The sequence below is a fragment of the Buteo buteo genome, chromosome Z (assembly GCF_964188355.1).
Source record: "Buteo buteo chromosome Z, bButBut1.hap1.1, whole genome shotgun sequence".
In the NCBI taxonomy this organism is placed as follows: domain Eukaryota; kingdom Metazoa; phylum Chordata; class Aves; order Accipitriformes; family Accipitridae; genus Buteo; species Buteo buteo.
In genome coordinates this window covers 32,304,353-32,325,149 of record NC_134204.1, presented here as the reverse complement: position 1 = coordinate 32,325,149, position 20,797 = coordinate 32,304,353, and the positions used below count along the sequence as shown (strand labels likewise).

General features: G+C 38.8%; 1 protein-coding gene across 2 annotated transcripts in view; it reads right to left on the bottom strand.

Moving 5' to 3' along the window:
* Positions 1–20,797, bottom strand: part of UHRF2 (ubiquitin like with PHD and ring finger domains 2) — a 93,789-nt gene that overhangs the window by 13,582 nt on the left and 59,410 nt on the right. For both annotated transcript variants that reach the window (XM_075020914.1, XM_075020916.1), the window contains exons 6-9: positions 15,468–15,654; positions 11,318–11,441; positions 10,824–10,931; positions 6,973–7,077 (exon numbers count right to left, since the gene is read on the bottom strand). In XM_075020914.1, coding sequence (XP_074877015.1) covers positions 6,973–7,077; positions 10,824–10,931; positions 11,318–11,441; positions 15,468–15,654 — 524 coding nt within the window. The remainder of the gene's footprint in view (positions 1–6,972; positions 7,078–10,823; positions 10,932–11,317; positions 11,442–15,467; positions 15,655–20,797) is intronic.

Below are 20,797 nucleotides of genomic sequence, written 5' to 3'. Positions count from 1 at the left end.
TACGTGAGCGAAACAGCCCTGCAGACACCCAGGTCAGTGAAGAAGGAGAGGGAGGAGGTGCTCCAGGCGCCAGAGCAGAGATTCCCCTGCAGCCCATGGTGAAGACCATGGTGAGGCAGGCTGTCCCCCTGCAGTACATGGAGGTCCATGGTGGAGCAGATATCCACCTGCAGCCTGTGGTGAAGATCATGGTGAGGCAGGCTGTCCCCCTGCAGTACATGGAGGTCCATGGTGGAGCAGATATCCACCTGCAGCCTGTGGTGAAGATCATGGTGAGGCAGGCTGTCCCCCTGCAGCCCATGGTGAGATGGTAGCCTGTCCCCCTGCAACCCATGGAGGTTCATAGTGGAGCAGATATCCACCTGCAGCCTGGGGAGGACCCCGTGCTGGAGCAGGTGGGTTCCCAAAGGAGGCTGTGACCCTGTGGGAAGCCGATGCTGGAGCAGGCTCCTGGCAGGACCTGCAGACCCACGGAGAGAGGAGCACATGCTGGAGCAGGTTTTCTAGCAGGACTTGTGACCCCACAGGGGACCCATGCTGGAGCAGTCTGTGCCTGAAGGACTGCAGCCCGTGGAAGGGACCCACACTGGAGCAGTTTGTGAAGAACTGCAGCCCACAGGAAGGACCCACATTGTAAGAGTTCATGGAGAACTGTCTCCCGCGGGAGACAACCCACACTGGAGCAGGGGAAGAGTGTGAGAAGTCCTCCCTCTGAGGAGGAAGGAGCAGCAGAGACAATGTGTGATGAACTGACTGCAACCCCCATTCCCCGTCCCCCTGTGCCACTGGAGAGGAGGAGGGAGAGAAATCGGAAGTAAAGTTAAGCCTGGGAAGAAGGGAGGGGTGGGGGTAAGGTGTTTTGAGATTTAGTTGTTATTCTGCATTATCCTACTCTGATTTGATTGGTAATAAATTAAACTAATTTCCCCAAGTTGAGTCTGTTTTGCCTGTGACGGTAAGTGGTGAGTGATGTCCCTGTCCTTATCTCGACCCACGAGCCTTTCGTTGTATTTTCTCTCCCCTGTCCAGCTGAGGAGGGGAGTGATAGAGCAGCTTTAGTGGGCACCTGGCATCCAGCCAGGGTCAATCCACCACAGTGAGCTTCAATCTTCAGTCTGAACAATAACAACAACGAAGTCTCATTGGCTTTTTTGATATAAGAAACCCCAAAATTTCATCAGTTCATCAACGCCTCGATTCATCAGTTTCACCTCAGTAAAACATAATGAATAGAATAATAAGATTTTGATTAATATGACAAAGCAAAATAAAAAAGCACTAAGCCTTTTTAAATAAAGTTATTAAATTCAAGACAAATATTAACTATTAGACAATTATATTTGAAAGGAATTTCTTTCCCTAGTAGTGGGAGTACCTGAAACTGAATCATGTCATAATTCATCTCCATTAAAGTCTCATAAGTCTGTATGCACATAAGTGCTGACGGAATTGGTCTATCTGCCCAATTGCCTGATTTATTTTTGATAATTTCATGGTTTAGCACTGCAGTAAAAGCTGCCAATTAAAAAAGGAAGGGCTAAATTACACACTTAATTTATAAATCAATAAAAACCCCCTTGCATTAAGTGCAAGCTTGAATATATCATAATCAGTGCTTCTGATTCTTCCCCACAACCACCCTTGACAGCAAGAACCTGACAGTACCGTGGCATGTTCCACCACGATGAAAACATTTAACCATTTTAGTGTTAGCCAGTCTGAAAATCTGAACAGTAAGTAAGACAGCTTCAAAACAGGTGGCTAACTGGTGATGGAAGTAGGTCAACATTTTGAAAAATAACTCCCAAGTGAAAGTACTAGACAACTACTGTATGTGCAGCACTTTCTGAGGTTTTTCTTACTCCTTTCCATGTTCAGTGCCAAAATGGTGGACCACCAGACCTTTAAACTAAACATTAATATGCAAATAATTCAGGCTACCCAATCTGGATTCATTATTTTCTGCTCTGTTCAATATCAGTTCCGACTTCAAATGAGGTTCACCAAAGATAAAACACACAGAAAGCCTTTTCAGGTCAAAGACATTTTTTTGTAATGGGACATTACTTAGGAGGTACAACAGGTTTTTGAGACAACATTTTTTAATTACAATTATTTTTGACTACCTACCTGTTAGAGATTGCTGAGTGATTGTTTTTCTGAGGGCAAAAAATCCTGCAACCTGTATGAGTAATTTAATTAGCCTACTATAATCCTAGTTAAAGCAAGGCAAGGAAAATCTTGCCTGTCTAAAAGACATCACTTACTACTTGACATTCATTTATCTCTATACATATAATTAGAATTTGTTAGTTTAATCCTTCTTTCATTTCCTGTATTTAAATAAATGCTTAATATCATAAGAATTAATTTTTATAAGCATTCATGTGAAAAATCTATTAAGTCCAGCAAGAAACCCATGGTTTGATGCAACAAAGATTAGTAAATTATGCTGATCCTTCAGAATTTTATGAAGGGAATAGATTGATGATACTCCATATGTTGCACTAATATGACTGTCTCTTGAAAATGCATGAATTTCAGAAAGAAAAAATTTCAGTATGTTAGGCATTCACAAACAGAAACCAAGGCCTACATCCTTGACCTAAGGCACTATGCCAGACAGAATGTTTCTTGGAAAGCATGAAATGTAAAAAAGAGCGAAATGGTGCCTTGCTAAGCATTGGCAACATTAATTTCTGCTTTTTAATCTGCTTTATCTTGTGTCAAATGGGTTCCTCAATGCTTTAGAAACAATCAGATATGCAAAGTCCTGCAAATTAACTTTGGAAAAGCACAGATAGGGGCAGTATAGACACAGATTTCACACCTCATTATGAAAGAAGCTGACAAATAGGCAGATAAGACTACTTTGAGAGCTGTAGTGCTAGCAGTGAAAAATGACAAAAAGCATCTGTGTAACAAAGGAAGGTTTTTCAGAATGTGAAGGTAATTCTTCATATAATGCAGGTACAGAGGAGACAATGAAATTCAGAAAATAATGCAAGAAAGGTATTTTTTAGCATTGTAGCATTAATTAGCATTTTGTATGGACTGATAGCTAACAATATGGAATAACAGATGGAGAGGAGACTGTTGCAGAATAGGATCTGTTCTGCAAATCTGAAACACTGGTAAGTAGTATTAAAACTACTGCCCTTCAAATTATGTCAAGTATGTCCTTAGTATCAGAGGTAAGAAGAGTGGACAAATAACACATCTGAGTGAAAAGGAAGATATTTGGTAGCTATCATATAGCAAGATACTTGAACTCTTTCACATATGTTGGAGCTCCAAGTGGGTCCCAAACCAGGAGGGCGCTTACACCTTGGAAATGTGACAGCTTTTGAAAACAGCAAGTTTCATGGTGCTAAGCATCAGGTTTTCAGCTACATACTCAATCCAGGTAACTCACAATAGAGAGACACTCAGTGTAATGGCTGTAATGAACTTGTTATGTTGGATTCTCCATACTATTGAACAGAGTTGGGAAAATTGAAAAGGAACTGTTCCCTTGGTAACGTAGTCAGCATGGCATGATAATCCAGAAAATTTATATAGGATACTACATCTCTTTTGTACCAGGGTTCACAATGGATTCGGATGACTCAGGTAAACCCAGCAAACTGGTTAATAAAGCAGCAGGTCATACACACATATCTAGGTAAACTGCAACTCGCAATGGCCTTTGGATATAAAACACTATGCCTCAGACATGAGGCTCCTACTGCCACTTGATTTGGATTTAAAGCCATTTAAGTATGCAATTCACTACAGTACCGGCACTGCACCTTTGGCACTGGTGGAACTGATCAAGTGCTTTCACTGTGCAATGCACACTAAGCAGAGGTTCTGAAACGCTCCATCATCATCACAGGTCTTAGGCAAGTCTACTGAGCTAAATACTGTTTATTTGCAATTGGACTATTTCAAACAAGTGGAGTAACAGTTATACTGACACCTTGGAACTGATTACCCACACACAAGATTAATGCAAAGACACAGAACATTTAAAATGGACAGCAAGCCATTTCATGAAGTGGTTTGTGAATGCTGTGTTCCAGGCACTGAATGGGTTTGGTATAAAATATCAACGAACCTAAGCAATGAGTATATTTGCCTGGGGTCCCTTCTGAGTCATTAGAGATGCTATTCTCTTTTATACTCTCAGAATCTTTTACAAGAGGATGCGAATGATCACAGCAGATATTATTCTCCAAGAGATTCTGAATCTCACTTCAGAGATTTCCCGTATGATCCTATATGCAAAAGCACTTAAAGAAGAAACAATCTTTGTTCAGATTAAACTAAGCATACCACACAATTAATTGACCATCTTTACAACACTACCTCAACCCAACAGAAACATGGATCTCGAAACTTTTGAAAATAATCAGCAGTTTTAACCCCGATACATAACAATGACACAAAATAGAAGGGTAATTTTTCAACACAGAAGTGAAATTTCTTCAGCTACTTGATTTGACAAATAGACAAGTCAAAATACTTTTATCATGAACACTGTGACTGCACAATCACTGTTAATGTCCAATATCTAGTTTTTAAATTTTACTCTATTCTGAAATAATTCTTAGATTTTAAATTCCTGAAAAACTTCTCAATTTCTTCAGCTAATGTTCCTATTATGGTTTCTATCAAGAACAAGACCAGGAGATTAACAATATTAACATATTCAAGACTCTAAAGCTAACTAGTGTAATACTGTATCTTAAATAGGTAAGCCATGTAACTTGTCACTAAAATTCAAGGTTAAACTTTACAAAGAGAGATTAATGTGCAAACATTTTATATGCATGTAATTAAGAATCAGATTAATCTTCATGTACAAAACAATTTCACCCAATGCTCATTTTGTAAACTATGACTGTACCCCTTCTCAATCTTGAGGGTAAATCCTGTACTGACAGAACTTGTCGTTACTGAGCTCTCCAATACATCCAGAACATCCCAACTTGAGCAAAGCTGCAGGCAAGTCTGGGTCTGCAGGATTCTAAGTTTCCAAAGGCACAGCATAAAAATGGCATGATCTGAAAGCTAGAAAGTGAATTCTATTTCCTGCAATACATTTTTGCAATTATTTTACCTCAATAGTGAACTGTTAATTTAAAGCCACAAGAAAAGCATTAAGATGGCAAGTCAGCAGTGTGCATAAATAGTGCATAAAGTTTTTAAACATACAATAAAAGTCTTCCAAAATGTATTTATTTCTCAATTTTGTAAAAATTTATACACAAGTACCTATGTCATACCACTAAAATTCAAGTAAGACTCACCTCTCTTCTTGTTGTCATACAATAAAGTGACTAGATGTGATCAGAGGATTTTATCTGAATGTTTATTAAAAAGTTTCATTTAGGGAATAAGATACCATACTTAGGATACTTATAAGTACAGAATTTGATTTTTCTGTGGATATTTGTACGGGAGTTTAATTTCAACCTTTTCCAAAAACCAGGGAAAAGACATAAATTGGGAAATAAAATCTAGTATATGAAAAAAGAACTAAAGAAAAACTAATTCCAAAAATGCACCTGGAAAAAAAAATATTTCTGTCCTGTGTCCTTAGATTAGAGAATTGCAAAAAAGCTGACATTGATACAAATTTTTAGGGCATCTTCTGCAATACTTCTCCCCAACTATGCCTCTTCAAAATTATGTATGTCATCTAGACTATGACAGTACTTAGGCATCCACAAAAACACATGATCCCAACATCACTTAGGTGAACTGGAAAAGACATGCAAAGGATCCAATTAAGTTTGTGAAATATTTTGAATAATTACAGCAGCAGAAATAAGGGGACATCAGTATCACAACCAAAAAGGAAAAAAAGGAGTCTGCAGCACCCCAGAATAGCAGGTGCAACTACTGAGCAACAGTGATCTTAGGGTCCACTGGCTAAGGGTCCTAGAGCTTGGGTTGGGGTTGACTCTAAGGACGTAATAATGTATCCCAACACCAAGTACCTCCTCATGTGACTTTTTCAAAGAGACTCCTTCAGAGGCAATGCTCTGCAGCAGCAGCAGCTGGTAGGTGCTGTTGGCAAAGAATACACTACGTACTGATGCTATTTCAGAGGTTTATTTCTTTCTCCAGTGCCGCCTTCTTTGTGGTAAACAGCTATGCATGTTTTAAAAAAACGGATTGCTTACTGCTTTATCCTTCACCTGATGCATGATTCAAAATTCCACCTGATGGAGCAGAACTGCAGGAAGGGATATACCCTGTGTAAATGTTATTTAATTGCAGAAAACAGCAATCTATTCATAATTAAATGTTGGTCAACATCATGAGATGAAAGTTGGATGCAGTTACTGTTTTGTTTAGCAGCATAATAGCTTTCATTGCATTACTTAGATGTTAACATCAAAGTAGAATTTTTTTCCAGCGCCTTTGGGGATCATAACACAAGATACTGATACCTTCCTAAGAAGTTCTGAAAGTGCTCATAAGTAGGAGTCAAGAACCTTCAGAACTTCACAGAATCAAGTAACATGTACCTTTTATTCTTGCTTCATTAAAATAAATGTATCGCATTTAGAAACACAACAAACCCAAATGAAGAGGCATCTGTCTTGAAAGCAATAAAAATCATGGCCAAAGCAGAACATAAAATATATTATTTGCACATAATTACCCTACCAGATTTTAAATAATACTAATTCAGACTCCAAAAGTATACTGAAATTTAACTGCCCTAAACAATGTAAAATCCAGCTGTAATTGACATATTTTGCTTAAGTATGAGCATAAACATTCTTTAAGAAAGATTTCCTTACACAGTTTTCCCCCAAATACTAAAAACTATTCAGTTTGTAATCAGTAGTAGTTATTTTTTTCACCGTCATATTTGCATAAACATTAGTTTTAGATCAACAACAAACATAACTCTATCTTTACAAACATTGACACATTAGAACAGCAAAACTGTTGCTTGCATAAATGACATACCACTTCATCTTCAAATCCTCCAGCTAATACAAGTGAATAAGCTCCATCATTACTGCGCCCATGGATGCCACCCACATGTGGTCTGTGAACACCTGCTTCGCTCACCTGGTAACAGAAAAAAGCCAGTTTCTAGCATTTTTTTCAAACAATCAGTCATCTACAATCACTTTTAGCAATCAACTTCCTGCTTAAAATATTGTACAGAGCTGTTTGTGTAAATAGTTAATGTAAAACTGCAATTAAAGGTAAGAATTCCACTTGTTTTTAAGGAAAAAAACCCAAAAGTAAGGACACCGAAAAAATAGAAAGACAACGTAGGACAGTGGTGGCACCAGAAGATATAAAGGTACATTTTCTTCTTTGGGAAAAATCTCCACAATTCCTTCTATAAGCAGTATTTAAGACTGTATTCACTGCTATACTCCACTTGCACAGCCATTTAGAACAAACCAAAGCAGATGGAGATCTGCCAGTTTGGTAACATTTTACAATTTTTAACTAAGGAAGGTCACAGTGACCAGTGTAAGGATTATTATGTCAGGTACTATTAAGGTAAAACAGTATGCGACCAACACAGAGGAGTATTATCACACTGCCTAAGGAAACACAAGAAGCCATTCCAGCAATGTATGGATCATAAGCTAGTTCTCCAACCAGGATAACTCTCTGGTAATGAATGTGCAACTAAGCCACAAACAGACCACCTGAGAACTGCAGCTGTACCATAAACTGGCAACATCACTAAAGTCTGCTGGAACATCTCTCCCACAGAAAATTACTTAATAATTTTTTCAAACTACCAAGTTATATTAAAAAAATAAAACACCTATATGAATAAAAAAGAGGCTACATATTAAATTCTGTATTTTCTCAGTATGTGATGCCAAAAATACTATTGATAGAATGAAGGTTCCCAGCAGAAAACCAATTAGGATCCTTCTTCTTACCTTCATACCCTCCTTCAGACCTTGACTTTGCCTGTTTTTCTCATTCTGCCACTCTGACTCCTGAACTCCTTTTCCAAACCTAAACTTTTAAGCAACTTCCATGTAAGTTTACATTCTTCTGCTATAGTCTTGTACTTTCATAATACAATACATCAGATCAAAGGTCCAGCTGGCCAGAAATGCTGTCTCTAGTAATAGACAAGAGCTGTGCACAGTATGAAAACTACATAAGGACACAATGATAACTTACTTGCACAATTTCTCAGCACCCAGCTGTCTGTGGCTCAGAATTCCTAAAAACTTTTGGATTCACAGTATTTAAGAGAGAAAAGAGTTCACAGTGGCACCGTTTGTCATATGAATGAGTACTACTTTTGTTCATTTTGAAGTGGGCAGCTGACCTTTTTTTTGATGACCCCCTTTTGCATTACAAAAGTATGTGTATTGGTCCCTAATCACTTTTTTCATACTGTACATCATTTTGCAGCCATCTACACTACACCACCTTTTCAACATTCTTCCAGAATGAAAAGTCTTTCCAGCTGAATGAAAACCATTCCATTCCTTTAATGATCCTGTTTGTTAATAATATATTTTATTTTCCTGACCCTTACAAATTATATAGTTAGAACTGTTCCCCACTCCACATTTACTATCCACAACTTAGCACTCTCACCTAACTTTATCAGTTATTTGCTGATTTTTCCAGAGCATTTATGACTTTGCTGAATAAAAAGGCCCCACTATCAAACATCCTTTCATTCATTCCTCCCTCCCTTCTTTCATGTCCAGGTTTTATCAATTAAATTTAGGTTTCTGGTAGATGATTCACCCCAAAGGTGAACTCTGGTAAGTAATTCATGCCAAAGATGTTCTTCAGATGCTCTCTCCAGAAGCAATACTTAGTCAATTTCCTTCTAGGGAAAAGTGAGTTTGTGTCATAAAAAACTATGCAAATAAGAAGTAAAGAAACTACAGTCTCTAAATTCTCATAGATTTGCTGAGACAAACTCATTTCTCATACCATTTCTCATACAAAAGACTAGTCATATGAGAAACAAAAGTGTAATTTAGCTTTTTATGTAGAAAGCATTTCAATCTCTAAAAAAAAAGTACAAAGTATTTAATTTGTAACCAAAATTAAGTAATTCTGCAGAAATGGTAATTGCCTTTTAATGTCTAGTCCATACATACATATATAAAAATTAGCACTAATTTTCTAACAAAAGCAGTTTAATTCTGTTCCTTTTTCCTACCAGCACTAGAAAGGTCTGAAAACTATTAGCTTTTGTGTTACTAATGGAATTCCTTACAAAAGGGCGAACTAATAATTTCAATTATTGTTGAAGCAGTGAAAATAAAACTTGATTTTGAGGTTATGAGTTTGCGTAAGTGATTTTAGAAACTACACGTACTTATGAGATTTTACTTAATCTGGAAGCCAACAAGAAGAGAACTATTTATTTTAATTCCTTTCACAAAAAAGTTCTTCAAACACAGGAGAGGTCAATAAAATATCCCAAAGAATCAAAATTGAATTTTCCTCTTAATCAAGTCATTTCATATAAAATCACTGGTATGATGAACAGCATAATATTACATTAAAAATTTAATTTGCTTCATCTAAGCCTTGTATTGATGGTATTGTTGACAATGGACATGAAGGTGAGAAAGGATCAAAGAACTAGTTTAGGTTTCAACTGCTTCACTGTGACTTCTACCAAAGAGAGAAACTGAAAACTGTTGCTAAGAGGAAAATGCCTGCTGCTAACCATATCAGCCTCAAAACTTGCATGGCCTTCCAAATCCAGAATTCTTCACACAGTACTGGAAGACACTGCCATCAGAGGAAAACTGCCTACCAATTGAATAATAAAATATCTGTTTTCTTCTCATGAGAAAGCAGGTGATGAGAAGTTCAGAAAATAAATCAGAAGAGGCTTTTGGTTCTTGGCTTGCCACTCCTCATGCAGTTTAAAAAAACCTGTTTCTATTCTTCTAAATATGATGGAAAACATTAAATTACAACCATTTACACATGCAAGACACAAAGAACTGATTTTGAAAATAAAGAAGTATGTATTTCCCTGACTAAAACCAACAAAAAAATCAAAGATAGACCAAAAATCAGTACTATCCAATAAGGCTGAGGGAGAAGGAAGTCTGCAGTTTGCTGGACACTCTGAAACCACAAAAAATCTGTACCGTAACAAAATGAAGCTGTTCCATCCTCCCCGCCCCTCTGGGTATTGGCACTGCGCTTATATAACCAAAATGTGAAATGAACTGGGAAAACTAGCTCCCCTCCTACCCCAGCTGGGATTATTTTTCTGGCAGGTTTTTTTACCAATCTACTTTATCATAGAGCCTAAGAAATATTTGCAACAGAAAATGAGACAGTGCAAGAAACAGCAAAGGCTGAATGGACAGCTAATTTCAGTAGCAGTACAGGCTTACACTGGTTTAAGCTGTTCATTGGTCTAAAAGAAGGCTTGGACATCTGTTACGTATGACCAAATAACCCAACAGCAACTCACTTTACAGCAATAACATCTAACATTTTCAAAATCTACAGTCTACATCTCCTAAGTGGGATAATCAGTTCATGTGAAATGCACTTCAGAAATTACTTTACTTTATTCACTAAGTATCCCACTTAGAATTTTAAAATATGAAATTTGTTTATCCTAATGACAACAGACTTCTTATTAAGTTGTATTGTAAAATCAGTATACTTCAACCTTCACTACTGTCGGCATCACTTCCAATATTAGAATCATAATGTATTGGCTTTATTTAGTCCTGGTGAAAATGGTGATTGTGAATCTAAATTTATTTTAGTGCCCAACCCATTCATTATTACTGTTACTTACTTCAACCACAGCTAATACTGAAACAACATACCTGAACTCTGAATTTCCAGGTTGTCCCAACAGGAACACCAGGTATAGGTCCATAATGATTTGAAGGAACAATAGTGCATTCCTTAGTGCGACCAACACAGGCCATGCCCTAAAAATACATCGGACAAAATGAATTAGTGTTATAATATAGAATACTATTTGCAAATTCAATGCAGATATCAAGAAAACTGATCATTATAACAAACACATACTTTAAAATATGTTAACAATTATTAAAAGGAATGTTAATTAAGTAATATGTGTTTATGTGTTTAGGGAAGGGATTGGGGGTTGGTTTTTTTGTTTTTACCTCTAGTCACCTTAATAATTCTTCTACTTCTTTAACTGCCAGTAGATAGTGGGCAGGATTAAACATTATCTTATCGTCTGTGCAACCCAGTACTGAATTTTGTGTAGTGCATATATAAGTAGGATTATAGATGTAGCACATACATGAACAATCAGAGTAACAGCTATTTCTAAAACACACTCTACCTTGCCCCAGTCTCTCTGGCTTTCAGTACTGGCAGATGGCATCTTTGCTTTCTTTTTACTCTGTTTGAGCTTTTCTCCAGCCTTTACAACTTCATTAGAATCATTTTTGCAGGAAGGACAATACCTAAAAAAAGGTTTTAGTAAATTCTCAATTACTTCATAATAATGGCAATACATTTCTTGTAGCCAAAATAGTGTCAATTTGTTTATCTTGACCGAATATTTCAAGCTAGCAAACATATACCAGTCTTAAGCAGCTGAAGCCTATGGCTTAAAAAATGAACCCAACATGAACAAATACTATCAACTTTTAAAAAAGGGCATTTCAGAATCTTTGAAGGTAGAGTGCTAGAGGCAAATCATTTAACTATTCCTTCTCACATGATATGTGAGAGGTCCCCATGTCTCCTGCATTCTCTCTTCATTCTGTCCTCCTTCATTTAGATCATGTAAAGGAGAAGACAGCTGAGATTAGAGTACACTATTAACCAGTACTCATGGTTTGTTTCTACGTCCTGCCCACTCTACCCTTATTTTTTGCTTCTAGTGCAATATATTTCACTGCAGACAACTGAATGTCTAAAACAGCCAAGGTATCATGTAATGTGTGTAGAAACACACACACATACATGGACACACTCACTCACTCTACAGCACTGAAGCCACTTGGAACGTAGTGCTGAGACTCATTCCAGCTACCACAAAGACATCCTGGTAGGAAAGTAGGAGATACTGTATGCAGTAACTACAGCAGAGAGAGAAAGGGAGTACACTTGTCCTTTTGCTGCTTCTAATAACATTTTTATCCCATTCAGGAATGCCAATGCAAAGGCAATTGTCTATGTTTCTGGCTCCCATAGGCTGGGTTTGGTCCATATGCCACGAGTGGAAGAAGCCTGATCTACACTTAGATTGATAACCTAGTTTAGATAACTACCACTACTACTACTGCTGCTGGTTTTGATTTATTAATTAACATTTGTATGTGGATATGAATAGAAGAATTAGTGATTAATGTCCACAGGAACAGATTTCACTACGTCAATAAAGGTGTTGAACGATTAAGACCATGAAGCTATGTAGATAAAAAGAAATTTAAAATAATACAAGATGCTGAAAATGTCTAACACTAAGACTTTCAATGATATTACAGCTGTTTAAAAAAAAAAAAAAAAAAAAGAGTACGCAATGACCAATTAAAAGAAGGAACAAGACATAATGCAAATTCACAAGCAGGCATTCCCTGCTTCTTGATAGGGTAACCGTATTACCTTAATATTTTTTAAACTGAGTTTTATATGGAATATTAAATAATGTTTTGCATATAGAGCAGCTTAATCTCCGCAAGAGAAACTCATCATCCTTTCCCAAACTGCAGGCTTAGCCCCTGCAGAGTTTGCCAAATTTTACACTGTAAAAATACTAAATGGAAATTCTTCCACTTCTAAAACAAACAAAATCTGTCAAGAAGTTAAGGATCAGACAGCCACAACTCTTTGCTAGTATGCAAGAAGAAGGGAGAACATAGGTCTCTTCTTTGGTAGGAGACACTGCTTTGCCCCGTGCAACTGCACTCCTTCTACAGACGACTGAGCGTTAAGATTGCACAGGGCTGGCATCACCAAGTGTCCCAAAATTAACTTCACAAACCAGTTCCATAACAGTACCTCTCTCACCAAGTTACTCCACCCACAGATGCAGCTGTCTATTTACATGAATGAATCTTAAGACTCATATTATTACACAGCACACAAAAACAAGTTAAAAAGCTTTACAGCCATTTTTCAAGACAATTTAATTATATGAATTAAACATCTACTACTTGTGGAAATTCATAATTTTTTGGCCAGAAATGTAAGTGGAAGGGTCTAAAAGTGCACTTAACACATGACCTGAGGGACTCTAGGGACCATGTTCTCAATCAATTTAATCCTTGTGTGGTTGTCTACAGAGAATCAAATCTTCCATATGGAGGAAAAGAGTCCTGGGGCCCTATGCAGTGCAGTTACAGTGATATTATTGGGAGTGGGTAGGGAGATCTGAGTGGTAATGGCTACACTTTGAAAACTTCAGTTCTTCAAACTTTCTCTGTAGCCTTCTGAAATAGATGTAGGATAACTCATAAGAATGTTTCATAAGAAGCTTTAGAAAGAGAATGGGTGGCAGTGAAGACTAGAACACTAATACCTAATCTGAAAAATCATTTGAAGCACCCAGCAGACCAAGATAACCTTAGCACAACCTTAGATAACTAAACCAAAGAGACACTAACAACCGGTGAGATTTCAGTACCAGTATCCTGATGTGCATATCAAGCCTTCTGTGTATTTGAGGGTGTACAAGAAACTAGAGAGAATAAATTGTTTTCAGGGTAGAACAAAGGATTTGGGGGTTTTGTGGGAGCAGGTCACTGATTTGAGGCATGTATATTTTCTTTATCAGAAACCTTCCTGTGACTAGTACTGGAAAACAGATGAACTTTACTGTTACTGGAGTACTAGATTAGAGCTGGTTCTAAGAGTAAGGGGCAACTGAAGAATGGATAGACCGAACAGATGTGTACTTCCACACGGATGGTCTCATTGAATATTCTGAATTAAGGAAGTCAAAAAGAAACTTCTCAGCTGCTATTTCCAAAGGTCGGGTACAATCAGGTAAGAATACTGCTTATGGGCTGCAGTCAGTAATAAACTGATTGTGTGTTGAGAATGGTTTCCAATATGTGACATTAACTCACTTATGTTGACAAGTAGTAGGAAGCAAGATGATGTCATGCACAGAAGACCAGTCTGCCTTGACAGTAGAAAACTTGTGGATAGTTCAGACTAATATGCGGTGTAATAAACACTGCTGAATAAATACTGCAATCATTTTGCATATGCAAGAAGCGGAAGGCAGACAGACAATATTCAAATAAATGCTGTTTTTAGTTCCAAAGACCCATACATATTTCTAGTAGGTACTGAAAATATTTTTTATGTAGTGTTTCAAGCCAGCAGCTCCTCCAAAAACAGTGAATACAACTCTTGCCAGTGGACAAATTTCATGTGAAAAAGATCAACTTCCAACAACAGTATCCCTGTGGCCAACTGTACACACTGAGAAACACCTACTGATGCTAATGGTCTCAGTCATTAAATCACACATTGGCATAAATACAGAAGGAGTTCAGAAAAAATACAATGCCCCAGAAACCACACAGGCCATTAGGCACTGACCAATAAACAAACCTACTATGGCATCCACTAAAATACAGGAGATTGAGTTATTTATTTCCAGAGAACGTTAAAACTTCCAAAACACTTACACAGATTTTTACACAAAATTTAATCACAACGTCCAAAAAGATTCCATAAAATGTACCCAGAGACATCTTGAACCTTTACTGCTGTCTATGTAATGGAAAACTTTATGAGAATAAATTTCTGTTTATTGCTTATCTATAAAGGGTTAGCATCTCATGTAAGTTACAGGTGGGTGATAAATACGAAGAGTGTAAATTGTAGAGAGCTAATAAAGACAAAAAATGGTACAGAGCCCAAGATAACTTAATGGGCTGCTAATATGGGTCCATGCAGATTCACTTCAAAATACAATTATCTTGATTTAACAATGCCAGTTAGCTTGGTTTTCCTGCTGGCAGAACCAGGTATAGTAGAAATGAAGAGTAGCAAGGTGGTGGTCCTCCTACAGCAGGAGAAATTAATGGAGCAAAGGCAACGAGAAGACACAAGAAGGGCACGAGGGCAGCAACAGGGACAGAGGATGAAGGGAAAGAGAAGGGTGAGCATAAGAGAATTGTTCAAGCAGTGAAGCTTGAACAAAACCAAAAGGCTGGGGAACAACCACTGTTGATAAACACAATCAGATCAGATAATGTCCCAGAAGATCATAATGATCATAATTAATAAAATAAACATACCAGTTTTGAAACTCCATAATGGTCATTAAAGCTTACTATTAATCCTTTGTGAATGATTTAAAAGAATTACCTTGACAGAAAACATAAGTCTTACATTAAGTAGAAGGATGAAAACCACAGCAGAATTAAAAATATTCTTCAGTATTGTCTCTCATGAGGTGCACATAACAAAAAGGTACCGCATATAGAATGTCAATATAGATAAGTAAATCATTCTTGTATATTTACCAGTCCTCATCTTCTGGTATCTTGCTTAAGGGGGGGTTCAGGCAGTATATATGATAAGCCATATTACATTCATCACACAGGAGTTGCATGTGAGCATCCTGTTTTCCACCACACAAATAACATGAACAAAAACGGCACTCCTTATCTGGATCAGCCCTACAGTGCTTGCATTCAGGGCCACTTTTTCCTGTTAAAAACAAAAAACAAAAATGCCATGTATCTTAGAAAAGGGCAATACTGTATCTACAGGAAAAAATTACTTCTGCACATGAACACTGCCCTCTTGAAAATGCTTTTACCTTACAATGAGGTATTTGACTATCTAGGCTAATAGGATTTCTTCTGCTGTATAAACAAGCAGTAAAGAAAACATCTAATCAGCAGCTTCTCTTATTTTCTCCCCACCCGTTCCCAACATGCCACCTGCACACTCTCCCTACAGATGGAGCCTTGCACAATCTCCTGTTGGAGTCTTCTTAAATACAGCCATGAGGAAATTCCAGTGAGATAACTGGCTATGGTCAAGTAAAGATGAAACTACAATTTGGAACAGCTTTCTTCCCCTTAAATTAAATTTACAGTTGGACAGAACAATTAGTAGTCTGAGACCACAGACAACCCCAAATCACCAGCTGTTTCACAGCAGCAGTATAGTTTACACACAAAGAAACACTAACTTCCTGTTTCAGTTCACTTGGAAATTTGGACCCATGAGCCCCACTATGAAACAAAACCATTGGCATTGGTTCCTTAATCAGGGAAAAAATGCTTTTATACGTGAGAAAAACATTGAGTAGCCTAAAATAGAAATGAAAGAGGAGAGGGAAGAAACACTGAATACTTGTAGCAGAATTAACACTTACAGAAGAAATGTCTAAATAAGGAGTAGGTCCACAGAAATAAGAGACTTCAGAAGAGAACTTGATCACAGCCCAAAGAATTCCAACATTGAAAGTAAAAAAAAATTCTTTTATATATTCTGTGCAAAAGTCATCTAGAAATGCCATGGAACTGAATTTGAGCTTAAACTAGTCTAATGCAATAATTAACAGAGTACTTCCAAACTTCCCTGGAAGTAGTATTTTATCTGAAAGAAGTAATTGGCTTTGAATCAGAAGACAAGTAAAACCAGAAAGACTATTTGAGCATTCAGAGTTGGAAGTAGGAAGCTGGAGAATCTAGACACCGGAGATAATAGATTATTTTTCTTAAAGTTTAGAGTGGCCAGAAAATGTTCTTTCAAGCACCATTCTGAAGGAAAAAATAACCACAAGTTATAGAAGCTCAGGAACTGAAACAGCTGGAATACCAACACTTGGGGCAAATTTTCTTGTAAATCCATAGGCAAACTATCTGAGGAACTTCTGAAATGTTTGACAATGTCTACTCAAAAGGGCAACTGGCCTAGAAGGACAGTGTGATAAGGACAGACGAATTTATTTGTGTTATAATCTTTGCCAAAAACACACAAAAGTCATTAGCCATATCAAAAAACACCACTTGCATTCTCTGGGACAAAATCTTACTTGAGTATGTCCATGTGTCCTGGTTTCAGCTGGGATAGAGTTAACTGTCTTCCTAGTAGCTGGTACAGTGCTATGTTTTGAGTTCAGTATGCGAAGAATGTGGATAACACTGATGTTTTCAGTTGTTGCTCAGTAGGGTTTAGACTATAGTCAAGGATTTTTCAGCTTCTCATGCCCAGCCAGCGAGAAAGCTGGAGGGGCACAAGAAGTTGGCACAGGACACAGCCAGGGCACCTGAACCAAAGTGGCCAACAGTGTATTCCATACCATGGGACGTCCCATCTAGTTTAGGAACTGGGCAGTGGGGGCGGGAAATCGCCGCTCAGGGACTAGCTGGGTGTTGGTCGGCAGGTGGTGAGCAATTGCCCTGCGCATCATTTGTACATTCCAATCCTTTCATTACTACTGTTGTGATTTTATTAGTGTTATCATTATTAGTTTCTTCTTTTCTGTTCTATTAAACTGTTCTTATTTAAACCCATGAGTTTTACTTCTTTTCCTGATTTTCTCCCCCATCCCACTGGGGGGGGGGGGGCGGGGAAGTGAGTGAGCAGCTGCATGGTGCTTAGTTGCTGGCTGGGGTTAAACCACGACACCAGGAAATCACAAGCAAGTTCATTAATAAGGAATTTGAAGAGCAGCCCCACTACAAAAATGAAAACAACCCCGCCAAACCCAAAGCCCCATACAGCTGTTTGGAGGCAGCATGAGTATCAGATACTTCCACAGATGCCGAACAGACAGCATATTAGACAAAAAGAGAAGGGCACAAGCAACAAATAATATTTAAGAGAACACTGCCTGTTTCCATGGAAGCTTTAACCCTTAGGAAAACACAGAAATTTTTTCATATTAAAAGGACTGCTGCATTTCTGACACATTTTTAGGGGATATCAGAATTTGTCAAACCCCAATCATGGAGAACTACCCCAGGTTCCTTTGACTAGCATGAAAGAACAATATTCAAGGACAAGCTTCCATCTTTTCTCAGCTTTATTTTTTATTTTTCTTCACCATGAATCATTGTCTAAGTTGCTGCCTTCAGAAGCTCTATAGCTTTACAGCTCCTTGTAAGTTAGTTTGCTTCAATAACATAAGGAATCAAAGTAAGTATTTCTTTAAGGAGTTGATTCTTTAATAGAAAGGTGAGGTGGATCCCTGATGTATCCAGAAGAGTTCTGTATACTTTTGCATTTTTCCTAAGTGTACTGAGAAGGAAAGAAATGGCTAAGGGTTTGCAGAAATCCCAGCCCCTTCTTGCTGAGACAAAATTTGCCCTCCCAACTGAATAGACTTTACAGAAAATTTGATCCACATGGATAAGATATCAGTGTAAAATCTCTGTGGAGAGAAACTCCAGACTGAAAGTCTTCTAAGAAAGGGGGACTGGAATGTGAAGTGTTGTGCTGTATCTGCAGTCTTTCTGGAGGACCTTGAAGAATACTTTTATCTTCAAAGGTGGAAGCAACTAGACTTAGAGAGAAAAGGGGATGAGTTTTGAGTAACAAAGAGTTGAGGGCTGCTGATGTATTAGGAACCAACAGGGAAACACCTGTGAAATGCCTCAAAGGAATTAGGGCTTTTTCCTCTAAAAAGGTGACATGGTCAATGGCCTAACTGAAATGTCTTGACTCTGATGCATGGAGCATGGGTAACAAACAGGAGGAATTGGAAGCAACTGAGGAGCTGGAAAACTATGATCTAACCACTATCGCTAAAACTTGGTGGGACAAATCACATGACTGGAGCACTGCAATCAATGGCTATAAATTATTCAGGAGGGACAGGGAAGGAAGGAGGGGCGGGCAATTTCCCCTCTATGGGCTGATCGCACAGAGCTGTCTTTGAAAAACAGTGATGAACAGGTCGAGAGCTTGTGGGTGGGTGAAAACTGGGGGCCAAGCCAACAAAGGAAACCTCATGATTGGTGTTTAGTCCAGCCATCCAATCAAGGGGAGTCTGTTGAGGAGGTGTTCTTACTTCAACTGTAGGAAGCATCATGCTCGCAGGCTCTGATCCAGCTACGGGACTTCAGTCACTCTGGCATCAGGCAAGGAGTGCAGGAGACCAGCATTGCTGAGTAAGGACCTCCTGGTCAAACTGAAGCATAAGAAGGAAATGGACTGGCAGAGGAACCAGGGACATGTATCCTGGGAAGAATACAGGGGTGCTGCCCAGTTGTGTAGAGATGGGATCAGGAAAGCTAAGGCACAGTTGGAGCTCAATTTGGCAAGGGATGCAAAGAATAATAAGAATAGCTTCTACAGGTATGTTGGTCACAAAAGGAAGATCAAAGAAAATGTACCTGCCCCCCCATCCTCCTCTCTGCCCCCATAAATAAGACAGGAGAACTAGTGTCAACCAACATGCAGAAGGCTGAGGTACTCGTTTTGCCTCAGTTTTCACACCTCTCAAGTCCCTGAGCTTCAAGGCAGGGACTCGGGGAATGAAGTCCCTCCCACTGATCAGGTTTGAGACTGCCTGAGGAACTTGAACATACACAAATCCATGGGACCCAATGAAGTGCATCCTAGGGTACTGAGGGAATTGGTTGATGTAGTTGCTAAGCCACTCTTCATCATATCTGAGATGTCATGGCAGTCAGGGAAAGTTCCCAGTGACTGGACAAAAAGGAATACTGCACCCTGGTTTAAAAAGGGTAAAAAGGAGGACCCTGGGAATTACTGACCAGTCAGCCTCACCACAGTGCCCAGTAAGGTCACAGAACAGCAACTACTGGAAGACATGTTGAAGTATATGGAAGACAGGGAGGTGATTAAACACAGCCAACATGGCTTCATCAAGGGCAAATCATGCTTGACTGATCTAGTGGCCTTCTACAATGGACTGAATGCATGAGTAGATAAGGGAAGAACTACAGATGTCAATTACCTGGACTTCTCTAAGGCCTTTGATTTGGTCCCTCACAACATTCTTGCTGCTAAATTGGAGATACGGGTTTGATGGATAAACTATTAGATGGATAAGAAATTGGTTGGATGGCAGCATCCAAAGACTGGACAGTCTGCATCCAATGACTCAATGCCCAAGTGTAAACCAGTAACAAGCAGTGTCCCTCAAGGGTCTGTACTGGGACCAATACTATTTAATACCTTCATCAGTGACATAGATAGTGGGATTAAGTGCACCCTCAACAAGCTTGTGGATGACAAAGCTGAGTGGTACAGTTGATACACCAGTGGGAAGGGATGTCATCCAGAGAGACCTTGACAGGCTTGAGAAGTGGTCCCATGTGAACCTCATGAAGTTCAACAAGGCCAAGTGCAAGGTCCTGCACAGGACAATCCCCAATATCAGCACAGGCTGGGGGATGAATGGATTGAGAGCAGCCCTGCAGAGAGGACTTGGGGATACTGGTGGATGAAAATTGGATATGAGCTGGCAATGTGCACTTGCAGCTCAGAAAGCCAATCATACCCTGGGCTGCATAAAAAGAAGTGTGGCCAGCAGGTCGAGGTAAGGGATTCTCCCCCTCTACTCTGCTCTTGTGAGACCCTACCTGGAGTCCTGTGTCCAGTTCTGGGCTCACCAGCACAAGGACATGGACCTGTTAGAGCAGGTCCAGAGAAGGGCCACAAAAATGATCAGGGTGATGGAACACCTCTCCTGCAAAGAAGACAGGCTGAGCAAGATGGATTTGTTCAGCCTGGAGCAGAGAAGGCTGTGGGGAGACCTTATTGTGGCCTTTCAATACTTAAAGGGGGCTTATAAGAAAGACAGGGAAAGACTTTTTACCAGGGCCTGTAGTGAGACGGAAAGGAGCAACAGTTTTAAATTGAAAGA